At 30.2% G+C, this 22,676-nt stretch overlaps 1 protein-coding gene across 1 annotated transcript in view; it reads left to right on the top strand.

Moving 5' to 3' along the window:
• Positions 1-22,676, top strand: part of LOC148306873 (uncharacterized) — a 95,949-nt gene that overhangs the window by 71,076 nt on the left and 2,197 nt on the right. The window contains exons 5-8 of the mRNA XM_088264296.1: positions 1,732-1,814; positions 2,508-2,644; positions 11,182-11,341; positions 16,798-16,934. Of these exons, the coding sequence (XP_088120422.1) occupies positions 1,732-1,814; positions 2,508-2,644; positions 11,182-11,341; positions 16,798-16,934 (517 nt within the window). The remainder of the gene's footprint in view (positions 1-1,731; positions 1,815-2,507; positions 2,645-11,181; positions 11,342-16,797; positions 16,935-22,676) is intronic.

Consider the following 22,676-nt stretch of genomic DNA (forward strand, 5'->3'; position numbering starts at 1 on the left):
AACAATTGTGACGCACTCGCTCACAAACGAAGTCACATCCTTGGAGGACCTCTACTGCACTCCGAGAAGGTGAAGCTCCTACCACCAAGACAGATCATGAGTTACATGACACATGTAGGTCTTGGGAGTGAGCTGTAATACAGAGGGAGGTCACAATAGACCTAATATGGTCGCAGTGACATAAGGGATGCAAGATCCCTTTACCTAAAAAAAAGCATTTTTTTTAAATTTCAAAATTTCAAAATTTTTGTACTGGCGTTTAACGTGTTAAAGTATAATATTTTAACATTTTTTTTAAGGTAACAATTCTTTTTAGTCAAATTTATAATTTTAGGAAGAAGTCTTCCATCGCTAACTGTACCATATAAACTAATAATAATAAAAAAAAACCCTATGGTGCACAGGGCACTGCGTCATATAAACGCAATGTTATCTTGATCGTTAATACCATGAAGGTAACGTGATCACTCCTCCGCTTCAGGTACCAGTCCAGGGTAGTATTGAATAAATATAACAGTGGAAAAATCACTTATATTTATTTTGCCCCCCTTGAGAATCGAACCCGAGACCTCCAGAACGGTAGCCGAACGTGCTGACCACTACACTACGGAGGCGGACAGATATAGACATATAATCTAACAAAGTATTAATTTATGTTAGTTTATATGTATTAATTTTGGCATTAGCTTTATGAATAAAATGATAATTATGTAGAATGTTGAAATAAAACACTTTTGTAAAACCATGTACTTTTGAATTCAGTAATGTAAATACGACTAATTTTGAGAAATAAATATCTTTTCAGCAACAGGTGAAAATAAAACTTTCCGAATATCATATGTTTGAATGTAACATACAATCATAAGTGTAATTCTATATAATGTATAATCTGTAATTCTTGAAACTAGTCGTGTTTACATTAATTAAAAGTGGTATTAATTATAGAAGCATTTTATTTTTAGATTAAAATCGTGGGAGCATATAATTCATTCTAATAACCGATTTATTCAATATAATCGACTTAAGAGTACGATAATTTTTAGAGATGAATAAAAAAAATCATTTCTTAAATGTTTTTCTCAGATACTTTGGCACATTTTATAAACTTTATAAAATAAAACAACTTTGTTTTAACCACTTTTTATAAAGTTAAAAAAAAAATCACATCAATAACAATCTTTAATTAGGTTAAATGATATAAATCCTTTTTGATAGATTTATATTATCCACTGACACTTCGTGATGGAATTGCATTTTTAATATATTATTAGATTAAAACCAATATTTTTAGCTTTCTCACTTTATTTTTATTTGACCAGCGACCGGGTTTCGTCGTTACCGACACCAGTCTGATGATGTCGGTAACGACGAAACCCGGTCGCTGGTCAAATAAAAATAAAGTAGAAAAGCTAAAAATATTGGTTTTAATCTAATAATATATATAAATCCTTTTCTACTCGCACATATCTGAAATCAGTTTTGAATGTTGTATTTGTTAGATAGCAATGCAAATTATGCTGCGTGTAAAAAGGTAGCAAGATCGATAGCTCGCAACACAATGAGCAATGACAATTCTTTAACCCTTTGGCCTATAGATACTTTTCTGTATTCAGTATAGGACATTACGTGATGTTTGTGGAAAAATAATACTTGGATAGTTTTTTTCATTAATTTTAAATTTATACTTTTATTTAAATGACTAAAAAGGTCCTTTTTCTACATTTTTCTCAGGTATCATGGGTTCGAAGAGTCCCAGGACACGATAAATTGGAAATCCTGACAATCGGCTTGCAAACATACACAGCTGATAAAAGGTATTTTATTTTTATTTCTTCTTCTTTTTCATCTTGTTGTAAAATTTGTGGCCAGTTTTTAAGGGGGATCAGTCTCCTGCGATGTCGATTCCTTCCATTGTATTTGGTGGTCTGCCCAGGAGTCGTCTACCATGGGATTGGCCGTACAGTGCGATGTGGGGGGAGTCTGGATGGTTCCATTCTCCTCACATGCGCATACCATTGTAGCCTTCGCTGCCTTCCTCACCTAACGACATCTTCGATCTCGCATATTTCCCTGATGCTGGCGTTTCTTAGCTATTTTTTTTTTTACGTTTACTTATATTTTTCAATGAGTATTTTTTTTCTCATATTCTGGACTTGCTTCACTTAGAGGTTATTCATATCAAGATTTTTATTGATATCTCAAGATAGATAATGAAGTTTATTGAGATAAAAATATGCAAGTCAGAGCATTCACAAGTTTTACGACCCGACGCTGGTTTAATGTCAAATCTTACATAGTACATAAATTGCCACCATCTTTTTCAACCACTTTATCACAAAAAGAGCTAATAACTGGTCGCAATTCCTATAAATGTTTTATCTTAGTATTCCCATCTCAATAGACTTATTCAAATGAATTTTAAATAATAAAACAACAAATTGAAGAAGCAAAATTGAAATGTAAAAAATTATATATAATTGACAATGTATTATTTTTGTTTCTTTTAGATTTTCTGTCGACTTTCTCGGGCCAAGCACATGGAGATTAGTCCTTCGTGGAGCAATGTCCTCGGATTCGGGGACATATGAGTGTCAACTGAGCACTCATCCTCCTTTGATTTCCAAACACCAACTCACTGTACATGGTAAGTTTTCCATAATAAGCTCGGATAATTTTATTTAAAAAAAAAATTTATGTCGTTTTTCTCTCTTTCAAATTTTTATTTTTTTACATATCTCAAATCTTAATAATTTTATTTTAATGACCTGATGATGGAATGATATTTCGAAACCGGTAGTCACGAATAAGTGATTATAAAAGTCGTATTACGCAATGTAAACAATGGATGATAAGGAGTGTTTTAATTAAATGTTTTTATTTTTCAATGTTTTTTTCATAAAATTTAATTTTATTTCATATTCACAACATTTTGAGGGTGTCCAAATTCTTGTCATCTCACCAATAGATGTCTCTTGTGAAGTTCTAGTGATTCAAGAACAATGTTTCAAAATTGGTTAATATATATAGAACATTAAAGAATTTGAGTAGTGTGGTTTTCAATAATGGGTGGAATTAGTGAATGTTACACGTGTATAAAGTGATCACTTAAACCATCCTATGACGGTCGTCAGCCCCGTAAATGGCCAGACTTCCATATTCTTCTTCATCTTTGATGAGATGTCAAAAATATTATTTTATATTGATATCTCAACATACTTGAAGAGGTATATGGAAGTATGGGTAATTATGGATCTTACGACCTGTCATAAGCTGGTTAAACCATACACATATACACACATACATACAGCAACTTATTCTGTCCACTTATGTATAAAATCATACATGTCTTCCGATTACGTAGACTTTTGACACCACCAGATTGGAAGTTCTGATTCATCTGGTCTTGCCAAGTGTGTTTCGTTCATCTTTGTTCTCTTCTCCCTAGCACATTTCCCAAATAAACTTTCTTGGTAATTTTTTCGTTATCCATTTACTCCACATGTCCAAACCACCATTAAAAACTTTTAATAATATTTTTTACTAACTTTTAATCAGCCTTGAAATATTTTCTTATATCTTTGTTTTAATGATTAAAGAAAACACTTGTTTTTTACCACTTGAGTTTTATTATTGACTACATGTTTCAGAAGTTAAACTTCCATCATTCAGGTCTGTATAGTAACATGTTACTATACGGACCTGAATGATGGAAGTTTAACTTCTGAAACATGTTGTCAATAATAAAACTCAAGTGGTAAAAAACAAGTGTTTTCTTTAATCATTGTAACATGTCTTACCACAAAGTTAATGCCGATACAATAAATAAAATATCTTTGTTTTAAATTCTTCAATTTAACAATTATTCATACATTTATCTGAGGTAACTCATTATAACGACATTCACTCTCCTTTCATCTTTATTTGCTAGTTCTATGATTCCATAAATCATTGTCGTTACCAATATTTAGTTTTGAATATAACTAAAAAAACATGAATTTCAATCCGTTAATTTTAATTTTAATTAACAAAAAAAATTACTGACACATCGAAAAATATATTTAACAACGAAAAATATATAATTAAAGTACGATTGAGATTTTGATTGCAAAAGTAAAATTCCAAACCTCATTAAATCCATTGAATTATATCTTCAACCCAATCAACGGTGTAAAATAAAAATTTCTTTAATGCCACAATTTTTTGAAACAGGATTACTCCTGAAGCTTTCATTTACCAAATAATAAGTCTCACAATAAAATCCTTTTTTTCTGTATTGCGGAATCTGCACTAGAAAATTTCTAGAAACCTTCCGCCGAAGCCTCGAATCATTAATTCTGCTTTGAAGGTTTTCTTTTGTTGAACAGATCCGAGCTTTTCACTGAAAAAAATAGACACATTTTCAAGAAAACTTTTCAACCGGATCTTATTTTGTTCCGGATGAAAAAATACCCTACGTTCCTTGCGAGTTAGTTTTCCGGTTAACCCGATTTAACTATTAATAAAATATTCTGGTTTAAGTGTCAATAAAAATTGTGATCTTATTTTTTAATAATTCATTTTATTCAAGCGTCTATATATTTTTGCTGAAATCAAACAAACCATCTGATGTGACTTCGTGGAGTTATGAAAAATTATAATATATTGAGTGTTTCTAAATTTTTGTTTTTACATTTTGTGTTTGCCTCCATTCTGGGTGAAAGAATGTGCCAATGAAAGCATAAATATAACTCTAAAAAATAGGTGATTCATCTTTGTATAGACACCTATTTTAAGCGATATTTTGAGTGTATTCAAATCATTGTTCACAAAGTCTGAATATAAACTTATTAAAGTAGGTTTAGAAAAAGACTAAAAACACATTTGTTTGCTAAATCATTTCCACCATAATATTTTCCCCAATTCATTCACAGTGAAGCGCCCTTGAGGTATTTTTTTACGAAAATGGCGCTATATAAGTTATCCAATTTTATTATTATTATTATAACAATGATTCAAAAAAAGTCTTCCAAAATTTGAGTAGTGTGGTTGTCAATCATGTGTAGGATGGTGAATGTTGCACGTGCGTAAATAGATCACTTAACTAGCCTATTACAGGTCATAAGCCCTGTATATGCCTATGATATAACCTGTAAATACCTTGAAGATGTCTGAAAGATGATTGAATGGTGAAATAAGGAAAGAATACAATGCTTAGATAAAAGTTATCGAATATTAAGAAATTTGTGTTGAGATGGTTTGAGTAAGGAAAGAACAGTTCAACAAATAATTGGGGCGAATGTTGTTGGAAATAGGGGTAGAGGAATATCGAGGAAAACTCGACGTAATCAAGTTAAATACTTGAATATGGTGAGGAAAGGAGTCAGAATAATGGGCGGTTACGTGTGAGGAGATGCATTAATGTGGAAGAGGCGAAGATTCTTTAAAAACAGAGATAGAGAAGTGTAACGTTTTAATCTCCCTACTTACCCTACCTCATGATAACTTTATTTTTTTTTAAAGAAGAGAAACTTTTTCTCTTTATCCCATCCTTGTCTCATGTCTCTTCCTTTATATAGACCTCTCTTATGCATAGTTGTGAAGAACTATAATTGGAACTCATGATTTTATTTTTTGTATTCTGTATGTATCATATATTGTAACTGTTGTTCTTCCTTCCAATAAAAAAAAACATTTTTATCATTATTATTTACACAAATATTTCAATTTCACACATATTTTTGTGAGCCTAAGCAGCTCTTATTAGAAATAGGTATCAAATTGTGGTAGAGTGGGTTTAAACCGTTGAGTTCCAATCCAGAAACCCTGACTTAAGAGCCCGCAACGCTAACCACGGGACCACAACCCGACACTTAATGATTTGTTATTGAGAAAAAATGCATTTAAAAAGGCTATTTTAACTTAACTTTGGTAAAAATTTTACCTTTGGTAATTACCACTTTTTCTTATAATCTATTGTGAAAGGAACGTGTTTCGATGCATTCAACATCATTATAACTAGAATACCAGTCAATGTTGATGTCGCCTACTATGTTATATGATTCGTTTTCTTTTTTCCTCTACAATTTACATTGACGGAAGCTTTTTGCGCGTGATCCATTTTATTAATAGTCCTTCTTTTAAGAAACTAAACATCGAAAGTCACTTAAAGAAAGCCTAAAAGAAGATTAATGCGCTTAGCGATACATCACTCCTGTCATATCCGCCTTTTCTAAAGATATTGACATGTTAAAAAAGTAACGTCGATATAGGCGTGAATATTTCGAATATATGGTATCCTAGAATACAACCTTGTCTATTGTGAATGTTGCGAAAATAGCTCTACCATGAATATATGAAAAAGTTTAGTTTTTTGGTATTCTTAGAGAAAATCTAAAAAAAATGCGCAATACATCAATCAAATATACCTGTTTATGTTTGTGGAATAAGAAGAATATTTTCCTAATTTCGCTACAATCATTTTCAACACATTTTTAGCATGAGAGTTTTTTTTACAATGATTAAAAAAAAACCCTTGTTTTTATACCACTTGAGTTTTTTTAAAGAATACTAGTTTCGGAAGCTAAACTTCCATCATTGAGGTCTGAATAATAACTATTAATTGAGTTGTTGTGTTATTATTCACACCTGAATGATGGAAGTTAAGCTTCCAAAACTTGTAGTCTTTAATAAAACTCAAGTGGTATAAAAACAAGTGTTTTCTTTGATCATTGGAACATGTCTTACCACAAAATTAATGCCGAAACAAAAAATAAAAGTGCATTTTTTGTTTATGAGAACAAAAAAAAAATATGTGTTGGGGTCCCAGGGCTTACGACAGCACTATACATAAAGCTATTAGAAAAAAATAATGAAAAATGGTTGATAAATAACCAGCACAATGGTGAACGTTGCAAAGTGTAAATTATCACTAAAGCCAGCAAGTGCCAGGTCACAAGCTCAATTTATTTTGAAAAAAATATTTCCATTACTTTTTCTATCAATATTTTTATTTATATCTCGAAGTAGAAGAAGCAGTCTATTGAGAGAGAAAAACATAAGTCTTGGCATTTATAAAGTTAAATTTGACAGTGTTTGGTTTAAGTGATCACTTAATAAACTGTAATGTTCATTCCCATGATTGACAACAAAACTGCATTTTTCGAAAATAACTTTGTCTATGACATCTATAGTTTATGGGTATTTTCAATATTTAAGAACATAATTAATGCCAAAGGATTAAATAGTTTTTATAAAGAAAATAAAAAATAAAATCAGTTTATTTTCTGTAAACCTGTAAAAGTAATAAACCATATCCGCTCCTTAAGTGGAGCATATGGAGTCCACAAACTGTCTCTAGGCTTTTCTATCGGCTGCCAGCTCCCTTGCATCCTCCCAAGTCAGATCCGCGTCCCGAAGTTCTGACGAGAACTGCCGACGAATTGTCAGCAGTGGTCGTCCTGGGCGGCGCGAAACTGATGCCTTGTAAAAGAGGCAAGCATGATTAAGGCTCTCAGGAGGCATGCGGAGTACATGGCCAAGCCAACTGAATTGCCTTTTCTTGACGACAGTTGTGACCAAGATTTGCTGCGTCCTACGCCTTATCTCTTCAAAGTAAAAAAAAAAGTAGTTTTATTTTATACATGTAGTATTTTATAATTTTATACGTTTGAAAACAGATAAGAATGACAAAGAAATATTTGGGTTATTGTCTGTATAAGTGATCACTTTACACACGTAAAACATTCACTCATAATTGACAACCATACTACTCAAATTTTTGGAATTCCTACATTTATCATTGATTTTATGACACAGTACATATAAGCTCACAACAGCCATCTTTATTGGATTGAGAAAGTTGTAATATTCACCATTTTACTCATGATTGAACATCGACAATTTTTGATTTTTGAAAAATATAAATAGCTTATGTGACAGTAAAGCTTCATACACGAGTTCACTTTTTAACGCCGTCTATCGGATTTTATTAAAAATATTGAGAAAAAAACCTTTTGTGAATATAAATGAGATTCAAAAACACGTTTTCCAATTCCATTGAAAAGAGAACATGATTTTTTTGACGTCCGCATTTTTTTGGGCAAGTCAAATCCTTTGTAAGAAATAAACCATTATTCGAATACTAAAAACAAAATTAAAATTCCTATTTTAAGCCTTATTGTAGTATAAAGCCCTCGCGTTTTAAAGGCTGCTTATTTTTTGAGTAAAGTTATTTAACATAAGCTCTCCTAGATTATTTTAATAATTAAATTTCACTCAACCCTTTTAGAAATCCTGAAAGAGGTTTAAACAAAACAGATCCATGTCCTTTATTTACATGGGCAGATAAAACATTACTAGAGTATATCAGTTTTCAACGTTATGATAGTTAGCAGTGATTCTGTTGCGCACAGTAAGCGATTATTGTTAGATTACTCACAATTTATGTATGTTGAGTTTCATATTACCATAAATAATTAATATTTATTTCAAACTTAAAATTAAAACAAACTAACAATTCGCTTTCCTGTTGGGATAGGCAGAATCAATAGAACGCCACACCACTCTGCCTTTGCAAACAATCTTCTCCTCTTCCACGTTCATGCATCGCCTCATTTCGACGCCTGACCTGCTTACTTAAATATATTTGAAATACATAATCATGCCAAGTTTTCCTCAATCTTCCGTTGTTTCTATTACCAACCACATTCACTTCGTAAATTTGTTTTACTTTTCTTTCTTCACTGATTCGATTACCATGCCCAAACTATCTCAACACACCTTTTTTTATTTTATCGATAATGTTTATTTTATTTTAGCCTTGCATTGTTTCCTTTTATCACCATTCGAACATATCTCTTTTATTTGATTTGTTAATCTCAATTAAATTAATAAAAAAAGTTTATCAGCACTAAGTTTGTGGAATGATATGTTGAAAAAATATAAAATATAAAAATATTTTTAACTTAATATTTACCCGCTACTTAACATTTTTATTATTTACTCAATATTTTTCAAATGGAGAAAAAATATTCAGGTTTTACATGAAAAGATCTGTTGCATAGTAAAAAGTTCAATAAGTGGTTTGATATTTATTTTTAATGCGTTGTATTTTATTTATAAACTTTAAAAAAGTTCTCTTGAAAAATCAAGTTTTTTGAATTATGACGTTCTTGAAAGGAGTGAACGATATGTGAAATACTTTTAAAACATAATAATCACCTATAGATGAAAACAACTGTAGTTTTTTAAACAAGTCGAGTGTTATGTAATACAATTTAAGAAGTGGCACTATATAAAAATAATATATAATAAAACCCTTATCCGCACCCCAATGGTGCATAGGACACTGCGTCATACAAACGCAGTGTTATCTTGATCGTTTACGCATGAAGGGAAGGTGATCAGCCCTCCGCTTCAGGTACCAGTCCAGGGTAATATTGAATAAATATAACTGTGGAAAAATCACTTATATTTATTTTACCCGCCTTGGGAATCGAACCCGGGACCTACAGAACGGTGGCCGAGCGTGCTGACCATTACACTACAGAGGCAGACAAAGTGGCACTTTACTGGTGTTAAACTTATCAATTTAATTTATTTTGATTTTAAAATGGTTTTTTTATGTACTTTGTACTATTGACATATAAATATATAAATATCCAAAACATCTCTCCCTGAAAAGTCGCGGTTGGCCACTGGTAGCCGAAGGGGTTGTTTGTCACCGCAAAACAAACAGGGTGTTAACGTAATAATCTTTCATCACCATCCCTTACGGAGAGGGGTTCCATTACCATTCCGATGGAATATGCACCCCAGCCAGTGGGCATAATGTAAGCAGAGAACCTGTGACAGAAGCCAGAGAGAGATTTCGTTATATTTAATGCACGTGGAATGAATTAATGGACAGAATGGCAAAATTTAATACCAGCGTATTCACCATTAATTTTGATAAACTTTTATGCTACCCTGTGACTCGTTTCATAAATGTTTTTAAATAACGTAAAAGTAATAACGTAACAACATGTTTGGATATGGTGAAATCCTTGTTTACAGTAAAATAACACCTGGTAAAATAAATAACTGGTCAAATTATAAGCTGTATAAAAATTAAAAATCATGTTCTCTCGTTAAACACCTTTGTTTCAAACTCTGCCAACGTATGATATTGTGATCCTTCTTTATAAATGTTATGAAGCCTACCCAGTGAAATTCTGATTGGCACATGAAAATGGTTATTACTCGAATAAAAACTACAACAACACTCTCTTATCATTTATCGTTCCCTTTGTGTAATATCACTTCATAAATTGTATTTTAGTGGTATTTTTATGAATTTATTTCATGGATACATAATTTTTTTACTATATGTAATACGGCTCTTTAGGCAGGGCTTGTTTTGAGCCGTAATACTTACATGTTAATATTTTTATTTTATTTATATTATTATTTGCTTTTATTTTATTATTTATTAGATGATATACATAACATACAATACATACAATAACAACTTACAGCATAAAGGTTTTACAATAAGATAATTACACCTAGACTTTGATTAAATTACTTTCTACCTTGTCCCTTCCAATGCTAAGCAACCATCAACGGACACTGTTCTTAAAGACATGATCACTACTGGAATTCTTAATGGTTTCGGGCAGCAAATTACTACATAAAGTAAACGATGAATGATAACGAGTGTCATATAACCATGCCATAAAGTTGAGTGTACTTTTAAAATATAAAACAATTATCAATCTTATCATTCGGCAGTCATTTGCTGTAATATGTACCAATTTTTAATTAACGTTTTACGAAATAAATATAACTATTTTGTAAAATTTATTTTATCATAAAAAAAATAAAATAACAGAAATTCGTAAAAAATATAGCATATTCCCAATTTTAACAATATGACAATAAACAAAAGCCAAAATTTCCCCCTATTTTTATGTTCTCACTGATAAAAATAAATTAATACATAATAAAAATATGAAACCACTTTCAGCCCATATCATCCTTAAACGTCTAATACAACTCTAAAATATAGACTTAGCTTCACATACGGTGTTTGAAACTGATGCAAAATGCATCAAAACACGTGTCACAATAGATGTAAAGAAATAATGATACATCCCAAGTAAAACTTAAATTAAAAACAAAATAAATTACTATAAGCTTTTTTTTACTAATATGTTTTCCTAGCTCCTGTTGTCGAGATCTTGGAGGCTGCAGTGGACAAATACTACGAGAGGAATTCTACCCTCGAACTAGGGTGCCGAGTAAGGCATCTCTCCACTACGAGCATCAGCTGGCTACACCAGTCCAGGGTGCTTAATGATGACACACAGAGGGGGGGAATAAGGTAAAACTGACATTTAATTTTTCTCAGTTGTCACGCTATTTGTCATTTTTAGCTTTTTAAACTGAAACCGATTTTTTAGCATTAAAGCATGCAAAATTTTCAATGCCGTATTTATTTGCGTCTATATGACTGTATAATATAGCTGTGGTTAAATTATTTTTTTATTTAAGATGGTTCGCAGTTCATGGAATATATGGATAAATATGTGCAATTAATAAAATAAAAATAATAAAAGCGATTAATCTAGTGAATACAACGGTTTTAAAATGAGTTGATTTGGCATTTTCTTCCGGAATTACATGATTCTTTAAATATTTAGCGAAAAGCCCGTTAATTATTCATGTAAATTTTGTATAATAACTTTCGACAAAATTAACTACAATGAATATTTTTTTATATTTTTTTATATTTTCTATTTATTTAAATTTTATTTATTGCTTCGGCATTAACTTTGTGGTAAGACATGTAACAATGATAAAAGAAAACACTTCGTTTTTTACCACTTGAGTTTTATTATAGACTACATGTTTCAGAAGTTAAACATCCATCATTCAGGTCTGTATAATAACATTTTCTTTAATCATTATTTAAATTTTAATATTTTCATTTATTTTTGTTTCTTTTTATTTCTGAAAATAATAAATCACTATCATTAACAAAGTTATGGCTTACAATATTAAAAATAAAATATACATGTCTAATAAATTTGGAGTATATACTGGTACAAGTATGGTATATTTAAAAATATATATATTCAAACTTGTTTTTTTCTTTCACTTCTAGTATCGGTGATTTTTTTTAAATAAAAATATTTTTTAATAAAGTTTAATATTAAAAAGAGAAAAGAATGAAAATTAAATAATAACTAAAAGTTTTAAAAAAAATATTTCAACCCTCCCTGGAAATCGACCCTGAAACTTCTGGTATGGTTGCCAAATGCGCTAACAACTTTCACGCAAAATTTTACTCTTTTTCAATAAATAAGTCGAAACCAGTTCATTGTATAGTTAGAAAAAGGCCAAGCACTGAATAAAGGATGAATATTACATCCAAGACATTAAAATATTCTTAGAACTGTTTTTGCATTTTTTGTTTTTTTAAGGATGCGTGAATAAACATGAGTTGACAGCTGTTTCGCCCCATAGCTTTTTTTAAGGGATAACCCGCAAAGCCTCTATTAGAGGCTTGTCTGCTGGTAGGATAGTAAGGATAGGGAAGGTAAATGTGAAAAATACACCAGAAACTAAATAATCAAATTTAATTTAAAGCTTTATTCAAAGGAAAGCGAAAAATTCGTTACACGGAAAATACATGAAAACAAAACCGTTCAATATTTTGATATTTTTCATACAGAAAATCAGAACTGTCAATTTGTCATTCTATTTTAGAATACTCTTAGGATTGTTATCATTTCTTTCGATAATGGTCTGTTTGATTGTCAGGTAACATCGAAATAATAACACGCTTGTCAATTTACCTCTAAACAATCTACACACTTATCTCCGACTTCGATTTGGCGGTAAAAGCTTTTTTTTATTTCATAAGCATAAAAGCTTTCTTTATCGCGTGTACTGAAAATTGATAGGGTTTGAACTTCTCCATTATAAGTTTTAAAATATATCAATACACTAAACAGTGCTTATTTTGGATCAATATTGATTCAAAGATGTTTTAAACTGTTCAACTATTTGTGCCTTGAAAATGGACTCTGAAATCGGAACCTTTCAGTGGATGTGTTTCAGAAAGGATTATCGTTTTTGTATCGTTTTATCTTGTTTAAAACGATAAATTGTGTTTTATTATTGATTAAACATTCCTAAATATGTCTTATTTTTTTCTTAATTAATCAATGATCCTAGATATCAACTAAAAAATTATTTGAATTATTTTTTTATTCATAATATTTTTTGACATCTCATTAAAGATATAGTAGAATATGGAAGTCTGGGCATTTACGGGGCTGGCGAAGGCTGATTTGTGATCACTTTGGTAACATTTACCAATTCGGCCTATTATTGACAACCACACTACTCAAATAATTGGAAGTCCTAAATATATTAACCAATTTAGAAACATTGTTCTTCAATCACTAGAACTTCACTAGAGAAATGTATTGGTGAGATGAAAGGAAGCTTTTTATGACAGTTGTCAGCCCCGTAAATGCCCAGACATCCATATTCTTCTTCATCTTTGATGAGATGTCAAAAAATAATATGAAAATAACTCCTGTAATTGGAGATAAACCAGATTTTGTGAACAAGTATTTGGACACACTCAAACATATTGGAAAATTACAAATACGGTATGTATGGTTTAATGACGAGATCAATTTGACGAAAATTACAAACTTTTTACTAGCTTTACTGAAAGTGTTCCTTGAAACCTCAAGGATACAATAATTGTGTTATATAATATTATTGAGTAAGCATTCTTAATACTTATGTGCTTTTTATTTTTCTGTGGTTATCTTCAATGTTAACTAAAATAACAAATTTGTATTTTTATTTTTAAAATATTTAATTGACGAAACAATGATTTAGACGACTTTTAATATATTTTAAAAATTAAACATTTGAACATACCGCTTGATGAGTTTTAATTTTTTCAGAAGATGAAAACATCTGTAAGTTTTCGAAACTAGTTGTATATAAAAATAAAATTCATCAAGTGGTATATTCAAGTGTTAAATTTTAAAAATGTAATCAACATGTCATTCCACAAAGTTAATGCCGAATCAATAAATAATATAACTTGTTATATAGTGAGCGATGAAATTTGGATGAATTTCCTGTAAAAAAATATATCCGTAGGAAGAAGAGCCACGTTTCCTTTAATAAAATTACTTTATTTTGATTTTACAGGGCTAGTATTAAAAGCAGTGTTTTTTTTATGTATCATACAAACCAGTATACTTGAAATAATAATGTTTTCTGTGGATAAAATAATGACATTATTTTCAGGTATTAAACCTAGAGATTTATTTGTTGATTTTTAACTGTAACTTCATTTTCGAATAATATCGTGGTTTTATAAAATTAAATAACTTAGTTTTAACCACTTTTTTATTAATACAACTTAACCTACCGGTTTCGACAAGAACCTTGTCATCATCAAGGTTTATTTTAATTCAAAAACATTTAAATACTCTCACTAAAAACATACTCCGTAAAAATCCTAAATGTAGAATCCTAAATGTAAAATCCATTTTCACGGAGAGTGTGGAAGTTTTTGGTGAGAGTATTTTAATGTTATTTAATGTTTTTGAATAAAAAAAAACCTTGATGATTACAAGGTTCTAGTCGAAACCGGTAGGTTAAATTGTTTTAATAAAAAAGTGGTTAAAACTAAGTTATTTAATTTTATAAAGTTTATAAAACGGGCCACAAAGTATCTGCGGAAAACATTCAAGAAATAACGTGTTTTAGTCATATTATTTTCAAGCTTACATTTTTCATCTTTTTTAATGATCTTCCTTTTTTCACCTCATCTATCCACAAGAACCTACCTAAGTGTATTGAGTAAACTTTTGTGTTAAATGTCTAAAAAACTAATTTCGAAAATCGACTGTACTTTGAAAAGTCCGCTTTAATACTTTGAGCTTTCCGTTTGTAAGCCTCAAAAAGCAATCTGCATCGCTCACACTAAGCTTCTTATTATTTGCAAAACTGAAGTTAAAACGACCTAGTTTATTTTAGGTAGAAAAACAAATATTGTTCCACGTAATATCCACATATTAAGTCATTGGTTATGCATTGTTGTACAGACACTATGGAATTATAATTTCCTCAGAAATTGACTTTTCTTCCTACCCTTATCCGCACCCAATGGTGCATAGGGCACTGCATCGTAGCGACGCAGCGTTATCTTGATCGTTAATTACATGAAGGCAAGGTGATCAGCCTTGCTCTTCTTGTACCAGTCCAGGGTGATATTAAATAAATATGAGAGTGAAAATCGGCCAGATTTATTTTGACCCCCCTGGGAATCGAACCCGGAACCTCCAGCACGGTATCCAAACGTGCTGACCACTTTGGATACCGTGCTGTATTATTTAAATAAACTAAATATATAATGCTTTTTATATCTATTTTCAATTTTAATTTTACTTTTAAATTTTATTTTTTATTTCGCCATTCACTTTGTGGTAAGATATGATTAAATTGTAAATGAAAACATTTATTTTTTGCCACATGAGTTAAATATCAATTTTTAAAAACTCGTTTTGAATGATTTCATCGACAGGTGACTAGAAATACAATTCACCTGGATTGAATGTATTACTAGTCACCTGTATCAAAACTAGTCGTTAAAAATAAAAATCAAACTCAAGTGGTAAAAAACAAGTGTTTTCATTCAGAATTGACTTGGTAAATATCTTTTTTTCTTAAAATCTATTGTAACACGTGTTAAGATGCATTTCGCATCAATTTTAAATACTGAAAATAATCTGTCGATGATGTGTCAAAACACGTGTCTTATGATTTTAACAAAAAGTGGTATTTACTAGCTAAAATTTAAATTAATCGTAAAAATGGACAGGTCACAATAAATGACATTCATTTTGATACCTTTATAAATTAAAATGCTACAATTAAAATCTTAAACTCCCTTAGTAATTTACCGATTTCTTTTAACTTTTGATACATACCTTGTATTTCAATACGCGCCTTTTTTGTACGAACCAATGATAAATGTTTTTGCTTGTGACAGTTGAAGACTTTTTTTTATTTGTGTTTTTTACAATTTTTTTTTAATTTTATAATTTATTTATTTAAAATGGCAGCGCTATCTGTTCAACGTAAAATATTTAAAATTGATTTTGTTGGTTAGCATGCTTTTTTGACATACTTATTATTTACAATGTATTTGATTGCATTGTTACTTTATGGATTTTTAATGTCTCTGTATTTTGAAAGTAACCACATCAAAAATATGTGCTTTTATATATTTTTTTCCATTTCCACATTTTGAGCCACAGTAACGCGTAGCCGGATAAAGAAAGCTAGTAAAAATAAAATACGGCATTTTCCATACCCCCAACCTTCCCGATACTATGTGTTTAAACATCACTTTACCCTAAAATTACCTAAACAAAGGCTATTAATTTTCGATTATTATATAATAATTATACAAAGCGTTTAAATTATGATTAAAACCCCAAATTTAAATAAAAAAATTGAATATTTGATAAGTTGTTTTTATAGGTAAAATTATGCTTTTTTAAACACAATCTTATCATAAGCCTTGTAGAAAGTTTGATATTTTATTAATTATTATAAAATACAAAACCACAACGTTTTAAATAATAATTACGTAAAATTGATCACAATCTCATAATTCGTCCCATTTTCTTGGTTATGCTAAAAGCTTTTAAATAAACGCTAAATCCTTAAGGGTTGTTCGAGTATCGCAAGTAGTTTTTAATAGGGGTAAACTAATTAATTTGTTATTTCTAGTGTGAGGATAGAGGCTTTGGCGGGAGGCGCTGACAGCACCCTACAGGTGGCAAGGCTGACTGCGAGGGATGGGGGGAGGTACACGTGTCTTGTTCGAGAAGGGTTGCAAGCCTCCCTTAACGTACATGTGTTAAACGGTAAGTGAGGATCTGATTGAATCAACCCTTACTGAATGCCTTTAGGGGTAGAATGTTTATTTTAAGTCCTTATTTGAAAAAAACGAATTATCGTTTTATCTTTATAAGTGGAAAGCTGGAATTGACGAGTCGTTGGTTAAATTTTGTCATTTTAATTTAAAAAAATCACTTTATCAATGGTTTTTAACAAGTAGACCAATTTGTTTGATAGAGTGATTAAAAAAAATAACACTCTTTATTGCTTACATTATTAAATAAAATAATATTTTTTAAACCCTTTTTTTGACATCCTAACGCACATGTAAAATGTATGTACGAGTATATTTTAAGCCCTTATAAAGAAATAATAATCGTAATTGTGTCTTTCTATAAAAAAGCTAAAATTCAGGAGTTTTTAAGTTTTGATTTTGAACGTTTTTTCTATTTAAAAAAATTTAACTTAATATTAATGGTATAAAAACAAGTACACCGATTTTTTTACAAACCTGTGATCATTTTTTAAAAAAATTAAGGGAGTTTATTGCATATTTTATCAAATAATTTGTTACCCTTTTTTGACACTCTAAACATAAATGAAGAAGAATATAAATATGTGGGTATTTATAGGGTTTACGACGTGTCATAGGCTGGTAAAGTGATCAATTTACATACGTGTAACATTTATTATTCTACCCACGATTGAAAACCACACTTCTCATTTTTTTGAAGTCATACATGTATGATCAATCTCATGACGTTCCATGATTGAGTTCACAACAGCCATCTTTAATTGGATTTAGAAGGCCTTTATTCAACAAAGATCACATTAATCTATTAAAAACAATAAAATTAATATATCCTTATTATATTTTTGCATATTTTTTTATTCTTTGATAATTAAGAATGCATATAGACAAAGATGTACTACAGGTACACATTTTTGAAAAATAAATTTTTGGTTGATTTTGACTGTCAAATGGGCTTACATAAACATTTATGTTATGAAGTTATGAAGAAGTGAACATGAATATTTGAGTGTTTACAGGTCTTCAATAAAATGAATCTTAGTAATGATTCCCTGTGGAGTTATATCCTACATATGTGATTTATAGTTTTAATATTAAAAAGAAAAGAAAAATTATATTTGACCACTTTTAAGTTTATTATTTAAACACGAATAGTTTCCAGAGATAAAAATGGCCTCATCAACCGGTGAAAATACAAACTAAATCTTGAGACAATAAGCAGGCTAGATTAACGCTCTGTCTATTTATTACACAAGGGAGTTGGACCTTTTTGAAAATCGTACATATGCTTTGATTGAGAACATCATTTAATGATATATAAATAAGGCATTAACTTTGGGGGATAATATGAGGTAAACATAAAAAATTATTTTGAATAGATTAGAAGTACAGATATTCTCATTAGAATAAAATAATAACCATGTAATTTTTTCCACATTAATTTTATTCGACCAGCAACCGGGTTTTGCCGTAACCACTGACATCATCAGACTGGTGTGAGGCTAGAAAAAATAATATGTTATAAATATAACAAGGCAGGAGTTGAAAACCATGATTTTAATATTTTCTGACAAATGAATTCAAATTGAATGAGTTAAAGTATTGTATTATAAAAATAATTACATGTAAGTTATGGTAAAGGTTTAAGGTATGATTTAGTATAATTAAATGTTAGAAATGGATTTTGTTTGTGAATTAAAATAATATATGTACAGTTAATTCTGTGAATATTGGTTGAGAACCTCTTCTACTGCTCATTGGTATGGGGAAGTCCTGTATTCTCTGAAACATAACAAAATTTTCGTATTCTCAATAGGTAGAAATACAAACAGTTTCTATTTTCAACCATTAAAGAGGACATCCGTAGTTCTCGAAACTAGTCATGTTTACATAAATAAATTCAGAAATTGTTCTCAACAAATATTTTATTTTTTGTATTTATAAAAGAAGTACTGAGTAGCGATGCCCCTTAAATATTCACATTAGTTAACACATGTACTTGCGTACTATTGGAATTAAGTAAAACCAAGTAGCGTGATTACATCCATTATTTGTATGTTTAGAACCATTTTTATATTATAAATGTGTACTGTAAAGCTACGTGTGAAATTGACCTTAGCCGTATAATAAATGGTACGCAATCAATTCAAGCTCGAATGTGTCGAATGTATAATGCCCCTTAGGAATGTAAATAATACATTTTGATTTGATTTCCATTTTTGAGGGTTGTAATGAAAATCGATTCTACTGACATGAATTATCTTTTTACTATTCCCCATTTTATTTACATAAGTTGCTTTGGAAAATAATTGTTCATACTGAGAAAAGTTATTTTTTAATCTCATGTTCAATCTTTATTGGTATTAAAAGTCACATTATAAAAAAAATTACGAATCCATATAAACAAAATGCATGTAACCATTAAACGAGTAGCAAATTTCTTTTTACGTTCAAGCAAGTAAATTTGAAGTGAAATATTTCAATACAAGAAGTATTTTACCTAAATAATTATTAAGTTTTAAATTTTCCTGAATAAATCATAAAATTATAACCGTTTGTAAGTTTCATATTAGAATTGAATTTTACAGACGTTAACTGAAATTTATCGATTTGTATATACTAATAACATTTAAATTTAATGATTTTTTAAGTAGTAGCATAAAAGTTTTTACGATCTGCACAACACAGCTAAAACTAATGTAAATGAACCATTAAATTTTAAAACATACGTTATTTATATTATTATATTATTTATAGTATTTTTATGAAGCTATCAGAAATTCTTTCAAAGTTGATAGGGTTAATTACTACAAATTGGACGTTTAACAAATCAAGTTGGACGTTTTAGAAAGCAAATTGGACGACATATTGTATTTTATAAAAAAAAATAGAATTTTCAAAAATATATTCATATTATTGCTACATATACAGTCAGTGTGAATACCTGATCATATCTTTTGTTTTTAAGCCTTACACGTGCGTTAGTCGTCAAGTTAGCAAGCCTATGCGGCGCGCTGTCATAGTCTATGCGTGCGAAGTGTACTCATGTTTTCAAGACAAGATTCTAGATACTACTTTAAACATATTTGAAAAATACTTGGTAAATTTCTGTATTACAACATTGTATTGTTTGAAAATTATGTGGAACGCATCGCAACACGTGTCACGATAGATTTCAAGAAATTTTAGTATTTACCAAGTAGAACATAAATAAAAAATAGGTAGATATTACCACAGAATGACTACCAAATAAATCGATGAGAGAAAATTTCACTTCATTTGATGAAAATGTTGAACTAGCGGGATATACATGCCTCAAATTGAGAAAACTTTTTTCGGTGAAGGATAATGAAATCGTGTATTTTTTAAATATAATATTTGTTAAATACCTGAGAAAATTCTTCTTGCCTATTTTAAGTACAAGAATTTAAAGCAAATTTGGTTTCTATCTCAAAATGATAATGAATGTGTATAGTAAATAATAAATGAATAAGGTTGATCCTGGAAATCAAACAATAGATACAACGGATTCAATATATTATATCGATCAAGATTTGTCACACACTTCTTCTATTGTCTCATTCATCTTATCAAATTTTCTAAATAGAACACCACTAAATCTGAAATCATATATTGAAGTCTCTTCAATCCTCCCTTCCCGGTGTTGTGTACCCTGTACACAATGTTTATAATAACCATAATATCTCTATAAATATAATAAATAAAAGACTTATATTTTAGGCATTACTCCATAACATATTTACGCATTAATTCAAAATAATCAGAATTTATCGGGTACATCGGAGGTAGTTTGTGAATATCGGAAACAAATTCGCGTATAAACAACGCGTGAAGAGTGTTCGGGAATCGCGACACTATATTCGCATCTCACTCTTGCATACTTTCACTCTGCAAGCGTGAGGAGCTCAAAGTTCAATGTTCTCTGGCTAGCGGCAGTAACTTTTGGGCTTTCGACAAGAGTGGACCTATGCTTGTTCCGTGAGCGTTGTCAATTGGTTTTTTAATATTTTCAGCAAATAAATCTGAATTTTTGTAATGTTTTACTTCATTTATAATTAATTAAGGGGATTAGCTATGATTATCCGTATTTTTACGATATAAAATCGCTAACTTTTGATTGTGTAGTGACTACCCAACACCGGGACGCGCGTTTTATTTTAGCATCGGAAAGGAAAAGTAAATAAAAAAATAAAACAAATAATATTGGTAAATGACTCCCGAGCAGATCACCAAAAAGATGAATTGACAGCTGGGTATCGACATCGCAGGAGAGTAATCCTTCTTAAAATAGGCCACAAGGCCTGATTTAATAAAACAATACACCAAGCTGAAGAAGAAAAAGAAATCATATTGTGAATTTTATTTTATTTATTGTTTCGGCATTAACTTTGTGGTAAGACATGTTACAAGAATTAAAGAAAACACTTCGTTTTTTACCACTTGAGTTTTATTATAGACTACATGTTTCAGAAGTTAAACTTCCATCATTCAGGTCTGTATAATAATAATAATGTTATTATACAGACCTGAATGATGAAAGTTTAACTTCTGAAACATGTAGTCTATAATAAAACTCAAGTGGTAAACAACGAAGTGTTTTCTTTAATCATTATGAATTTTATAATTTTTATTTACATTAAAACGTAGATTTGAGGGTTGAACCCAAAATATGTCAGGGATTTGAAATATATTGGTTCAGTAATTTAATCATAAAATCCAAATGAAATATAATTTTATGTTAAATTGATAGCGTAGTCTCCTTGTAAGCCTTCCTTGTAAAGCAGGACCAATAAAGCCTATCGAAGTGTCCGATTTGACAGATTTATGTTGGACTTAAACGATTATGGACCCGTTTTCGTCTACTTAAGATAAAACTTATTTTAGGTGCCCCTCCCCAAGTCGTAAATCAGCTAATATTAATCGGTTTAAACGCGGTAATGAAATTCATGACGGCTCGAGATGATTGATTTTTTAATATAACGACAGTTACTAAAGAGACAGATGATTAAAAAAATATTGTAGATAAAAATATACGAAATAAAACTTGACGTCAATTTTTTTTAAAGGATATCCCTAAGGCTTTTTTAAAATGAAAAACACTTAGTTTTTTACAACTTGAGTTTATTTTATAACGACTAGATTCGGAAGCTATGCTTCCATGTTCAGGTCCAAATGTAAACTGAGATGTAAATGTGGTAGGAAAGTAAGGATTCTTCTTCTAACCCTTATCCGCACCCGATGGTGCATAGGGCACTGCATCGTATTGAAGCAGTGTTATCTTGATTGTACGTTACATGAAGGCAAAATCAGCCCTCCGCTCCAGGGTAATTGAATAAATTAGAGTCAAAATATCACTTATATTTATTTTACCCTCCCTTGGGAATCGAACCCGGGACCTCCAGCATAGTAGCTAACCATTACTTTCACTACGTAGGCAGACAAAAAGGTAAGGATAGAGAAGGTAAATGTGGAAAACACATCACAGATACATAGACCAGTTGAAAATAAATATTTACTGAATTTATATTGCAATTATTGGGAATTGAACCCGAGACGCAAAATTTGGCAGTCGAGCGTCTACCAGACCACGCCACGGCACCTGTCAATTTACGAACTTAATTCGCAAATTAAAAGTGTTTCGGTTTGATAACAAAATTTCAGGTGACGAATAAAAATTTTAAAAAAATATTTAGTTGGATACTGCTGACTTAGATCA

This window comes from Brachycentrus maculatus, unplaced genomic scaffold, assembly GCF_059751285.1.
Source record: "Brachycentrus maculatus isolate JH-2025_06_01 unplaced genomic scaffold, ASM5975128v1 h1tg000222l, whole genome shotgun sequence".
Taxonomy (NCBI): Eukaryota; Metazoa; Arthropoda; class Insecta; order Trichoptera; family Brachycentridae; genus Brachycentrus; species Brachycentrus maculatus.